This window comes from Aythya fuligula, chromosome 13 (assembly GCF_009819795.1).
Source record: "Aythya fuligula isolate bAytFul2 chromosome 13, bAytFul2.pri, whole genome shotgun sequence".
NCBI classification, from domain to species: Eukaryota; Metazoa; Chordata; class Aves; order Anseriformes; family Anatidae; genus Aythya; species Aythya fuligula.
The window spans coordinates 18,883,911-18,897,885 of record NC_045571.1 but is presented as its reverse complement, the minus strand read 5'-3'; the positions used below and the strand labels follow the sequence as shown (position 1 = coordinate 18,897,885).

The 13,975-nt window shown below is 43.8% G+C and overlaps 1 protein-coding gene across 1 annotated transcript in view; it reads right to left on the bottom strand.

The window, feature by feature from the left end:
* The window catches only part of RPS6KA6 (ribosomal protein S6 kinase A6), a 41,073-nt gene extending 28,492 nt beyond the window's left edge, over nucleotides 1–12,581 (bottom strand). Inside the window, exons 1-3 of the mRNA XM_032196034.1 lie at nucleotides 12,467–12,581; nucleotides 4,364–4,423; nucleotides 779–895 (exon numbers count right to left, since the gene is read on the bottom strand). Coding sequence (XP_032051925.1) covers nucleotides 779–895; nucleotides 4,364–4,423; nucleotides 12,467–12,547 — 258 coding nt within the window. The 5' untranslated portion in view covers nucleotides 12,548–12,581. The remainder of the gene's footprint in view (nucleotides 1–778; nucleotides 896–4,363; nucleotides 4,424–12,466) is intronic.
* Between the last annotated feature and the right edge of the window lie 1,394 nt (nucleotides 12,582–13,975).

Here is a 13,975-nt window from a genome sequence, read left to right as displayed (position 1 = left end):
CTGAAGACACCACGATTATATTTCAAATAGCCATGGCACTGAACAAACAGAACATGCCAGAGCTGTTGCATAAAAACCACACTTAATTCTACAACCCAAGTGGTAAAATCCTTTGCTGTTGGTGCCATTGTTTCCACAAAGCTGCAGATACCAGTTGAGATGAACCACAAACATGCCTCCCTGCTCAAAGCAAGGGGGAACTTTCCATAGCAGACCTCCTGCAGAGCTGCTACAGACTCACCCTCTTGCCTAGAGACTGATGCTGTTGCCTATCTGGGTCTGATACGATTTGGAGTCCTGCTATAAATAGTGTTCTCTTTGCACCAGCGCAAGACTGGAAAAAGGTTGCATCTGTCAATATCTTCTCAAATGTTCCTAGTGACTCAGCTATGGCACTTTCTTGCCCCAAAAACATACTTGAGCTAACCCTTCCCAGGCTGAATGCCTGGATAGGTCTAGAAAAAGATGTTGCTTTTCCAGTAACTGTCAATTCCTCCTAAAAAGGTAAAGCCAGAAAGGCTGTTATAGCAAAGTAAATAAATACAAATAAAAAATAAACAGTAAAATAGGGTAACTTCCTCCAAAACAGGGCAGTGCACATAAGCACATCTATTTGTACTCTGAATTATTGGCTTTATACCTAACTTGATTTCTGAAATGTCCTGGTAGTATTACAATGGAAGTAAAACATTAACATGTATTCCTATTAGTGTTAACATCAGTAAGACAAAGCAGGTTGAAAGCGGCCCTCGGATGAAAACAAGATGTGCTGTCTTACCTTTCCAAACGATCCCTGACCAAGAACCTTAAGTAGTTCAAACTGTGCTGGATCTGCTTTCTCGCATCCTTCTTTCACATGATGGGTAATGGGAATTTCTTTCACACTTCCTTCATCCTATTATTTCAAAGCAAACAAAATACAACAGTGAACAGTCCAGAATTAATCAACTCTTATTAGATTTGCATATAAATGCCTTTTAAAAAAAATTAAGTTTTAATGAGGCCTAAAAGAAAGCTATTCAAATGGAAAGTTTCCCATCCATACTTTCTGAAACAAATGCATGTTTTCAAACTCTAAGCTGAAGTCAAATTCTCACCCAATTGAATAATGCTTATTTTCTTTAGTCATGAATATTACAACTGAAACAAACATGAATTTTCTTACATGAAAGGAATTAATATACAGATTTTTAAACCAAGTCTGAGGTGATCTTTCTATGCTTTACCTTTGGTTTAGTTGCCTTTAGTTTTCCCAGTGATTGCTCTTCTCATCTTTCCCTTTCCTGAAATAGCCTTAATGAAAGCTAAATTGAATTTCATCATTTTAGATAATTACTGCTTTTCACAGCAGCAAATAATAAATATGGTCATCCACTACTGTCGCTAAAGGAACATGCGTTGTTTGAAGAGCATAAATAATACATGAGTCATCCTAATCACTCTGAGAATTCTTTCATCCAACAGAAGAAATGCAGCTCTGAGGTGCAAGGCTCAGGGAAACTCTCCTGTGTGGAGTCCTCCTTCAGAAAGCTGAGGGCAATTCTGAGGCAGGGAGAGATCTAGTTGCCTTTTTCCTGTTGGTCTAATCGTTTGTTGGGGACAGTTAGAACAGATGATCTTGGAGGTCGTTTCCAACCTTAATGATTCTATGATTAGCAAAGTAGGGCACAACAGCTAAATTGTGAAAAAACAACCATTCATGATGAAAACACATCAGATTACGTATTGCATGCCTATAAAACTTATGGTGTAAGAGAAACTTCTGTGAGGCAAAACAACCAAGGTGTCAAAATAAGCACTCTTGAAACTATGAACTGCATGCTAAGGCCTGCAACAGCAACCTGAGCTTGCCCATAGCAGAGGAACCGTACCCCTTCGCCCTGTCAAGAACACCAATGAATTTCTTGTGCTCAGCAAATAAAACCCAATGACAACAGAAAATCCCACCCAATTTGCAGTACTTTGTGGTCTTTAGGGTATCCAAATTATTAACTGTTCTCCTATCTTCTCGTCAGTTCTTCACCTCAAACTTTTCTTAGTGAAGACGGACCAGGAAAAATAAAAACAAAATCCTGCAGTGCATTCCTCTCCTTCAACAAGGAGTCTGACAGATAAAGACATCAGACAGACCACTTGATGAAATGGTTAGGTTTAACAGAAAACATCTTACTACAGTCATGGTCAGGGTGACTATACAAAGTCTCGCAGCCTAAGAGCCAGCATAGAAGTTTACAGTCAGCTTTATCAGACTTGATAGACACACTTCTAAATGCAATTCTCTAGCTCACATTACACAGAAGATCAGGAAGAAATCCGATCATCCAGATGTGGACGTACTTACTACACTAATGAAAAAATAACAGGCAACCATCACACTGCATTAACTGTCTATGCTTTAATTGCCTTTTGTTCATCCAGCAATGGAAGGAGCTCCAGCATCTCCATGTATTTACAGACTGTAGTGCAGCTGTTACTATGAGAGTCTCCCCTACATCTCCTATTTCATATTCTGGAAAAGGGCTGTTTGTTCTGCCTGCTTCCCATGCAAAGGTAGGTATTAACACAAGTCACTGCTGGATAACAAAGTCAATTCTTCAATTCACGCTATAGGCTACTTACTTCCCCTCTTTCTTCACAAAATCAGTTGACATACACTAATGATACAGCATATATGCATCCCAACTTCATTTCATCCATCCATCTTGCTGACTCTGTATATATGTATTTACATGAAAGATGCACTTTTTTTTTTTTGTAACACATGCTTCCCATGCTTGGAATTTAAGGCAGGTAAGAAGACCAGCATTTCAAGTCATCTGATGACAGAAAGCAGCAGTTCCTCTCCTTATATGCCATGGGGAAGAAGAATCTTAACTGCTCATTCTTTCTATGAAGTATGTAAATGCTGTATTTAGAAGCATTTTTACCTCAACATCTTAATTTGTGTTGCTTAACACCATGAACCTTTGCATGAGAAAAGATGTTTAGGAGTTCATCTGCTCTTCTATTTATCACCCACCTTGAGTCATTAGCCTGTGACATCACATTTGGTTGCTGCGGAGACAGTATTTCTAAATGTGACTGAGGAGAAAAATGTTTTCCATGCAAATAAAGAATAACTTCAGATGCATTAAATGAGTTAATTTTATAAGTAGCTTCGCCTTTACAAAAGATGTCTATATAATTTCAGCTACTTAACTATCATTAAAGCCCTAGAAATTGGTATGGCTGAAGTATAAAAAGATCTCTGCATCATCAGCAATGAATGAGCGGGTAAAAAGTTGCATGGATATGTAAGCCAGTTTCATTTTCCTTTCTAGTTTGGCCTCCATGAACTGCAAATTTGGTTATCTGATTTTACGTTCTGCTTTTGAGCAGCAAATCTACTGCAGGGTTCAGGTACCAGCTCTCAGTAATCCACCTTGCAAATGAGGTAACTCTTCCCAGCAGGTTAAACAGAAGGCAAAGCACTGAAAGAAACGCCACAATCAGTTATGGCTTTTTGCCATCTAACTTAGTTACAGCTTGAGTGGTATGTTGCTCCAAGCACCCAACAAACAAGCTCTGCAACATCCTTCTGGTTCGAGTACAGTGAAAGACCGAGGCACAACCCATTGCTCATCTTTCCTTGCTACCTGGAAGAGGATGACCAGGCTGAAGGTTTATTTACTTACTCCACACCAGGAAACAGACAACTATCACATCACATAAACTCACAAGAGTTTAGTCTCTAAATCACTTAATCAAAAGTTATTATTTCAATACAAAGCAGTAAGATCTACTCAATACCCTCTTCCACGATACTGTTGAAAAATACAGAGGTGTGCGCTGAAGAATGATAGCCAGTTTTTACCAAAGTCAGGCATTTCACCACAAAGTTAGCCTTTAGTTTATTGCAAGATTTAGCCAGCAAACAGAACACCGATCTTCAGAATTTCCTAAAAATGCAAGTTACCAAGGCACTGGACAAGTATTAAGTATCTTCTAGATGAATGTAAGCAACTATATGACAAGAAATAAGCTATCACCTCTGCTTTTGTAGAGAGAGAAACATTAAGCACACAAAATATAAGAGGTTTGAGGTTGACCTGAGCTAGAGAGATCTGTAAATGCTCTCTCCAGCACAGAGAATCTGTTCTCCTTAAAGCACTGCCTCATGTTGCAAACTTTCCCAAACAAGCCACTTCAGGCCCCTATCCAGGGGCCATTTTTCAAAGGCATCTTTGAGACAGAGCCTCTTCAGATCTGGTCAAATAAAGTGACAGGTTCGAAACTTAAATAGCAGGCAATGCCTTTTTTTTTTCCCCTTCATAAGGAAGTAAGGCTAATGAGTGTCTGAAGTGAACGTTTATCAGAGACTTACATGGTAGGAATATGGTTCTCCTTCTTCCATAGGCTCATCTGCCATTTTAAGGCCATTTAGCTGAAGAGGGGAAAGATGGAAAACGCATTAGACAAAACATTAAGACAATAATTTTGAAAAAGCAGAGTTCATAATTCAACCAATTTACATTGGAGCAAATAAATAGCACACTCTTACATGGGAATGCCACAACACACCCCACTTCATCCAACAGTATAAAGAAGATATCAACCCCATAGTCACAGTAAGAGAAGAGTTGGATTTATAGATGAAGTTCAATCTCTCCTTAAATAACAAATGATTCAATGCTGTTTAACAGATAAAAAAAAAAAAAAAGAATCAGAAAGGGCATGCTTTGTCCCAACATGCAAAACATTAATTATAAACTGGAAATACCTGATAAAATGGGTGAAGGCAATTACGGATTTTGCTAGTGATAATTGCTAATTTGTTTATACGTTAATTGCTCAGCATCACTACCTTCACGTGGCACGGATCCCACACAAGAACATACTAAATAAGATACGGAAACTCACAACTACATTTTCCCTGAAAACAGAAGCTAAAGCAAGCAAGTTCTCAGACTGGGTAACGACTTTCTTTCCTTGTACTTCCCTATTTACCTAAAATACGTGCTTAAGACACCGAAATACGGTACGGTTACCGGTACATGAATCGGTAAAACACAGGATTACAAAGACTTTCGAAATGCCTTACAGACCATGCCCCTATTTAAGGAGGGAAAACCAGACAAACTAGTAGGGCTGCAGGGACAGGTTTATGCCATCGTGGTTGCGTCATCTAAGCAAACCCTCAACCACTTGCACTGCTTCTTCTAGAAGGACTCTTGATTTCAAGTACACCATTTAAGAGCTGAGTCCTAAACGAATGATTTTCCTAACATAGCTCTCCAACTCCTGTATCAAGATGCTAGCGCTTATTTTTGGACTACATTCTCATCACTGACGAAAGTAACCGGAGGAACTAGTATGAGGCTTCGGTTACTTTCGCTCTTCTCTCACTTTCTATTTATTTTAACCACAGTCAGCACACACACTGTTCGCATTAACTGCAAGTCTGGATGAGCACGTAACAGAAGACCCATCCATCTAAACAAGAGCTGGCATATTTAGCACTTCCTTGTCATGCACACACATCATGCACTGCCACCTTAATCCCTCAAGGCCAAAATTCACTAACCTATTACCCTGGATTCAGAAACCTCACATGCACTACCGAAGCCAATGTACTACTTTTGCTGCACAACTTATTTCCTTTTCTGCATATTTTTTTTTCCAAGTTAGATAAGTGGGGAGGGACGCCCACTATACTTAGTATTGTACAAAATTAATTGAATACATCAAGGCACAATGCCAAAATTCACACCAGATATGAACTCCAGCCTCCTCCACCTGATCTCTTTTCACAACTTTGTAAGATTGCGTTCAAGCCTGAGCCAATGTGAAGCCCGCCAAAGCTGTCCAAAAACTAGTAAAGAAAAGGGTTCCCCCTCTAGGTGTTCAGAAATAAGATACAATTCTCCACTCGTGGACTTAAACTTGAAATTAATTTATTGTACATTTAGCCTTTTCTTTCTTTAAATGCTGTCAACATTTTCAAAGATTAGTTATTTGAATTTAAACTCTGGAGCCAACATCACTAGCCAAAAGAACTGCAGATACACCAAAACCAGCTCAACTCCAGACAATCAGATAAAGAACGCTATCATGGCTTAAATCAGTTTTTGAACAAAAAAATCAGTGTGCTATCTGATTTCTGCAGTTTCTGAGCACGCCATGCAAGCATACTTTCAGCTTTCTGGCAAATCAAATATACTAAGTTATGGGATATTTATGGCAGGTAATCAAATGTCATCTTAATTAACAATTTCCTATCATACACTTTCCCCCCCATTGTTGCTTGTTTTTTTCCTGTCCAGTCTCTCTACAATTACAAAAACTGGGATGTCTGCCAGTTGTTAGTCCAAAGAATTTTATGTTCAAGCACATAAATCTACTTTTATTGCCTGACAGACACAGACAGTTACACTTCTGGCTTATTTGTTTGCAAACCCTGGTCAGCAAGTCTGTTTAAGAAAGTAACACACCTGTCAGATCACAACCCAAAGGCTAGCAATTTTAAAAAATAAATATATAAAAATGTTAACTATTCAGTTAAAAAAGAATCAATGACAAAAAGCAAATCACTACTCTTCTGCCCAGTTACTTATATTGGCCAAGTTTCACTAACTAAAAGTTTCCACTCTCTCCCCTATACTATCAAATAAAAAAAAAAAACAACACCCTCAATTACCAGCTTTACGGGAAAAAGTACAAATTTCTGTTTCTGCAGCCAACTAGGACCTCCTTTAGTGATTTAATTATGAATATTTATACACAAACATATAAAGAACAGAACTGCTTTAATTTCTAAGTTATTACTTAGTGAATATTCACGAATCCAGAAAGTGAATTTATTACTGAGAATTAGAGAACACCTGCCTATAGCTAACAGGTGAAAGGAAACAAGTACCATTATTCTGAAGGAGACTTTCATCCTGGAATCATTCTGCTGTTCTGCACTTCTGCACTAAACTTTTATAATTAACTGAACATTTTCAATATTAACTTTCATTACGACACAAACTAAACTCAGACATTGAGGCAATGCTTTCCAAATAATTTTCAAAATTCAAGTGAGTATTCCGCACTGTTGATCGGTATAAAAGTTAACAGAAAACAATGCATAAAAAAAGATGAGAACAAAGTTGAGATCAGACAACCTGGAGTGTAAGAAACTTACTTTTCCAGAGGTGCAGGCTAAAAGTCCCACTCCTGCAATGGCAAGCTCTCTCTGAGGTAACACGGTGCAATCTGCCTTCTAATTTAAATAGCTGCAATGGGTCCCATGACTAGCTGGGCCTATACCATACTACCTTGGGAGAATATCTAAACAGCTTCTGTGGGCTAGTAAAAGGCTTAACTACTATTGCGCATGCTTTTCCTCAGATAATTACAGCAGAGCAGAGGAATCCCAGAATGACCAGAGATTAGAACCATCTAAATACAGGTATTTCTTCACATATTGATGATGTTTTAACTGTTTACACGGTAAATGCATTACAGTTTGATGGTCTATAGGTTTGACAAAAAAACAAACAAACAAACAAACAAAAAAAAAAAACAGACAAATGGTCAGTAAATGTGCCTCACTACAAGGAAAAACAGTAGAGAAAGTCAAGTGGGTTCGCTCTGTCCTGTTTTTAAACATCTTCATTTCAGCATTCAAACAGAGGTAAAAAGGAGGAAGAAAGCAGACCCAGGAATTTTATTAACAGAAGTAAGAATGTGTTACTCATCATGTATAACCTAGCCTGGCTTCAGACAGGTTCAGCTTTATGTATGGATCAACAGCAGTGTCTGCACCTCCCAGGTTTCTCCCTCACTGCCCTGATTTGCTGATACCGCAGCTACAGCCAGACCAACCCCTCTCGGTTCTCCCAAGCGAGCACAAGACAAACCAGTTTGCTTCCTATTTACAGAAGTATTTCTTCAAAAACCTATTTCAAAATGTTAAGAGCATGAGCTTACGTTAGGAGCCCCTTATTCCAAAGACTTTGAAAAATAACTTTGTGGGAAAAAAAGTGTGTTAAGATGCCCACGTTTGTTCCTCTTTTATTTCAAATCACATCTGCAGACAGTTTGCATCATTAATTTAATTAACCACACATTGGCCTACTGAATCGTGTTTCCTGAGACTGGACTAAGAAACTTTGGTTTTCTGTGCACACCTCAACAGGCAGAGATTTGATTTTAAAACAACGTCTAAAAGTCTCTGTGTCAGCTCCAGGCCCCACAGGTGCACAGGGCCCGGGCACTGCAGGACCTCCTGCCCAGCCCCTCGCTGCTCAGACCCCGCTGCTGAGCTCAGCTCCTCTCATGAGACCAGGCCAGGAAATTCCCTCACACCTACTTTAAATGGATCAGATAGGAGAGGGAGATAGAGACATCCACCTTTAGAAGAGTTCCTAAGGCCCTCATCAATTTCTAGGGAAAGTTACGAACTTGTTTTCCTGTGGCAAAGAAAATATACACTCAAATAGGCTAACAGACCTTCAGTAGCACTTAATTAGTGATTAAGCAAACATTTTGATCCTTTCCATTATCAGATGGAGAGCTACACATCTCCCATCAGTTACAGACAAGCCACAAACGTGGCCGTGAACACCGGGATCCATGAGGACCGAAGGTGCTGCCTGCCAGGGAGAGGCATGAAGCTCCACAACGAACGCACGTAAAGCAGCCTCAGAGTCCTCTTTTGTGACAGATAAGGCTGAAAACTGATGAAAACAATGTACTTCATCTTATTCCTAATGTAATAAAGAACTACATCCACACACATGTTGAACTTCTGTACATCAGGAGGTAAGAAACGACACACTTCTTCTAGAGTCACTGGGCAGTTTCTCCAAAGCAGCGAGATGAGCTGCCTCAGCAGAGCCCTGGCTCTTCCAGAGACTCAGAACTCCACAACTATCTTCAAAAGTGATATATCAAAACAGTTACTCTATTGCAGCACCTTCCAGTGCATAAAGACATCCATTTTTTTTCCATCTAAGAGAATTAATGTGCTTACTCCCCCATTTCATCCCCCCTTTTTAAGGCACCTTGTTCTTGTCTTTATGAAAAGTGAACATGGCTGCAATGGAAGAGGGCCCTCAATTCGCAAGTTCTGTGCAACTAGTACTTGTTTTTTTCTTGGCATAGCACTGCCTAATTGTGGAAATTTTCAGAGATGCACAGAACTAGGTAGCTGAGTCATCCACGTCACTGCCAGTAATTACTCACAAAGGAGTTATGCAACTCCTAACACTGACAAAATTCAGTGGCCTTTGACGGACCAGGATCATAACATGCTTGAAAGGATGGACCCAAATCAAAGATGTATTTACTTAAATTGGTGTGGACAGACTATGTACAACAACAGCAACGCTCCACTTAGGAGCACGTCTTTTTGAAGGCTGCAACTTTCAACACAGCTCAGCTTTCTAGCTGAATACTTCCATTTCCAGTCACTTTGCTGTTCCAGCCTTATCCTCCGTGTCACTTACAGCCAGTTAAGCAATCAGTTTCTGAAGTACTTATTTAACAAATAAATGAGTATGAAGTTGCATTTATGCAATTCACACTATTAATATTGTGAACAGCATACACTTGCTAAGGCAAGTGCAGTTCTTACTTTAAACGCGTGCAATACCACTTCTATTAAGTGAGCAGAAAACCCCAGAAGTCCTGTATTCTGCCCATTTCTGAGTATTTTGGCATTTTGTTAGCTTGGTGAATAAAGTGTTAACAAGTATTCTGTTTCTTTGTAGATTGCAGTCATTTTACTGATCTGCTACATTTGTTTATAATCAATACCTCTATTGTATCTATTTTTGACAATGAAACTACTTTTTAATCCTGTATTTCAAAGGAAAGAAGTTCACTGATATCTGAAGCTTAAACTGCATGACACTAAACCTTTTACATATGCTTAAGGAATTCCCATAGCCACAGAACTGTTTCAGAAGTGACACTGTCATAGGAACACAAGAATAGACAAAAAAACTTCGTGGCGCACAGTTCAAAATCAAATCCTCAGCACTTCAAAAGCAGCCCAACATGAAAAAGCACAAAATAATTCAATTCTAAACTTCCTCCAGAAGTTCATGTTGTTTTTATGCCTTCAAGCATGAAAGTTTGTTTCCTACCTTCAAGATTGCATTCTTCCTTTGCCAACTGCTTTAGTTCATCAAGTCGACACAAGTGCTACTTCACTGGAAATGCACTTATTTCTAATAATGTAATTCTAAATTTAGCCAACAAGCAGATTCCTCAGAGAGAATTGTTTCGCCAATTTTTCCTCCTGTGGTACAACTAATGGACAAGAGCTCTAGTAAGTGCAAATAATTTAGTCTTTAAAACAGAAGACCATCTCTTAGTCGACCATAGTTCCTGCAAGCGCAAGGTCACCTAGACCTATCAGATCGTAAACACAGGATTACATTAAGTATTATAAGCAATAATTCATTCTATAAATGTTAAGTGAAGAATCTAAACTAAACCACCCCCCTAGATCCCCTAAACCAACTGAATGTAAAATTCCCAATGAATACTACATCTCTCCTAACTCCACTTAGATGAAGTGTTACGACAATAGTATTTGCTAATGCAATTTGGGAACTTCACAGGCAACCTGAAGGAACTGTTTTTGGTATAAATGAAGTTTTAAAGGCTGCTAACCAAATGTAACAAGGACATAACAAATGTGATGTCTCATTTTAATCAGAGCACAACTGAAACAGGTTTATGCAGACACCATTAGGTAAGCAATTCCTGTAGGGGCTTGAGGAAAGCGCAATTTGAAGAGCAACTGTTGCTAACAGGGCTGTTCTGGACATCCATCCATTGCCCCACACCACCTTGGCTGGGTAAGCAGGACTGCGAAGCCAGGCTCCTACAGGAACGCATTGCCAAGCTCCCGGCTCTTCACAAACACCCACGGAGGCGTTGAAGATAACTCGGACGTCACCACAGTCAGCAGAACCACCTGTCTGAGCTTTGCAGTGCTGGAGCTATCACAGGTCCTCCTGCCAATCCTGCTGTCAATACAGTATTTATGGCAGAGACCGTACACGGGAGCAGCATGAACACAAGACACTGAAAGTAGCACGAGCCATTTGCAGAGGGGTGTTTGCCCAGCCAAAAAATACTGTGAGCTGTGCAGCAACCACAAAGTTTTACATTTCAACTGCAACACTTTAACTGTGTGTTTTAAACCCTACCATATCACAATACTCTTCAAGAATAGCTCAGTGGTGTCAAGAACATTCTCAGACATTCAGTAAGCCTCATACCTTAAGTACAGCGTGCTATTTTTACAAACCATAATAGCAACAAATAGGCTTTAATACTTCTGCTGACTTTTTAATCCTTACCTTTAGCTTCACTAACGTAATTAGGATTTCTCTATTATTAAGGTACATGAACTGCGTTAAGTATTAGACCATTAAGATACTTAAAGTGTAGCAGGCACGGTGTAGAAATGCATGTCCAGTAATTACAGGGCTTGGATGTGGCACTCTGTAGACCCAGCAGCAGAGAATAAAAATAAATACAGAGTTTGAAATCCCAGGGATTTATTCCTATTGTGAACTACTGTATGTTTCCTTTACGTGTACGCATCGACGTTATCAGGAGTAAACTTCACCAAGATCCTTCGCTGGCGATTATTTCCATTCATCCCCAAACGTGCAGGTAGGCCAACTGGGCGCACTTTGTACACGGAGACGAATCTGCTGCAGCCTTCTCCGCTCCCGATAAGCGAACCCCACCGCATCCCAGCAAGCGAGTCCGACCAGTTCCCAGCAGCTTTATTTCGATAACATCTCCTGCGCGTCTAAACGCACCGAGGTGCAGCCTCCCCCTTTTTGTCACACCTACCGGCACCGGCTTGCGATTCAGCCGGGGAAAAGTTTCGGTGCTCCTGCGGAGCTACAACCCGGCACCGCAGCACCAGCAGCCGCCTGCTCGGCACCGCCTTAGGGGCAGAGGCAGGCACCGAGCGGTGCCCCGGAGCCTTCACCCCGGTGCCCCCCGGGGCGTGCAGCGAGGAACCGGCTCCCGGTGCCTGCCGCCTGCCCGAGCTCCCGGCGGCACGGAGGCGATTTCGCACAAGTTCCCGCAACTTTGCCGGGGCGGCTCAAGAGCTCGGGGGCCGCATTTTCACCCCGGGACCACGCAGCCCCAACACTCCCCCCCCCTCCCCAGGCACCGTGCTGCGAGCACCCCCCCCCCACCCCCAGCTTCGCCCCCGCCGCCGGGGCCGCGAGGAAGTGGCGTCGGCCGCGGGCGCCGGAGGAAGCCGCGGGGCCGGGCTCTGCCCCGGCGCGGGGGGCGCGGCCGCCTGCCCTGCTCTGCTCTGCCCTACCCGAGGGGACCGGGGAGCGAGGAGGGGGCTCCCCGGGAGGCACCCTCCGTGGGCAGGCGGCTCCCGGTGTCCGGCGGGCAGGTGCCCTTGTAACGGGGGAGCCCCCGCGGCGCCGCCCCGCCCCGCACTGACCTCGCCGCCGCTCACGTACAGCTCCATTTTGTGGCGGGGCTCCGGCTCCTCCGCGTCCTCCAGCGGAGCGAACGGCACCATGGCCCGGCTCCGCGCCGCGCCGCCGCCGCCGCTCTGCTCCCTACCGGGGGAGCCGCCGCCGCCGCCACCGGCTGCTGCTGCTGGGGCTGCTGCTGCTGGTGGTGGTGGTGGTGGTAGTGGTAATGGTGGTGGTGGTGGCGGTGCCGCTGCGCATTCCGCGGGGGCCGGGAGGCGGCGGAGCCCCCTGCCGCCGCCCACGCAGCGCAGCGCGGCGGGGCTCGGGCTCGGGCTCACGGCTGCGGCTGCTGCCGGCCGGCGGGGGCGGCTCCGCGCTGCGCTCCCCCGCGCACACCCCCCAACATGGCGGCCGCCGGGGGCAGGGCCTGCGCCGCACGGGGGTGACGTCAGGGCGGGACGGAGAATCCCTGACACGGGGAGGGGAGAGGAGAGGAGGGAGGGGAGGTGACCGGGGAGGGGGGGTGTTCGTCTGCAGGGCGCCGTGGGCAGCGCATTGGGGGCTGTGTGAGGCTGGGGGAGGAAGGGTGAAATCCTGGGAGAGCGGCAGGAGGGTGTTTAAGGGATAATCAATAAATTAATAAAAAAATAAGCGCAAAGCTGCCGTCGCCTCAACGCAGCGAGGCTGCCCCCCGGCTGAGGGAGCCGCCGTCCCGCCTCATGGTGGGGGGCGGGCAGCACCTGAGGGGGCTGTGTGAGGCTGGGGGAGAAGGAGCGAAGGCCTCGGAGAGCAGGAGGGCATTTAAAAATAAATCAATAAATCAGTAAATCAATAAATCAAGCAATAAATCAATAAGCACAAAGGTGCCGTCACCTCAGCGAGGCTGCCCCCAGCTGAGGGAGCCGCCGTCCCCTCAGCCCGCCCGCACGACCCGGGGCGCCGTGAGCTCCCCTCACGAACGCCGCCGGAGCCTCCTGGGGCTCTGCTACCCGGTGAGGAGACTGAGGGAGAAAAGTTTTCCCTGCGTCTATTTTTTACTTTTTTTTTTTTTTTGCAAGTCGGGGGTGGCAGGATACGAAGGGGAGGCGGCTGCAAAGCAGGGAGCCGAGCAGCAGGACGAGCCGGGCCCGGGGGAGCCGCGCCGCCTCTCCCTGGTTACCGACCCGCGAGTGGGCGGCCGCCTTTGTTTCCAGGCATGGGCTTGGAGAGAAACGCCGCGGCATTTCCGAACCTGAGGGGGGAAATACAAGGCCAGGGATGAGAAAATAATGTTTTCCCAGCACTGTTTGATGCTGGGAGCTGGAAAACATTCGACGGTGCTACCGAAAATACGTAATTTTAAGGACAGAAAACTGCCTCACTGACACCGAGTATTTATTTAAGCGCCGCACGATCTGTCGGTGAGCCCTGCCCCTTAGATAAAGCTGGAAAAGGAAGTCTCAAACTGTTCTAAATTGCCAAATAATTTTGATGAAATTAGTATGATCGAGGGAGCAAAATGGTATGCTCCGTAGTCCAGAATGCTTTCCCCT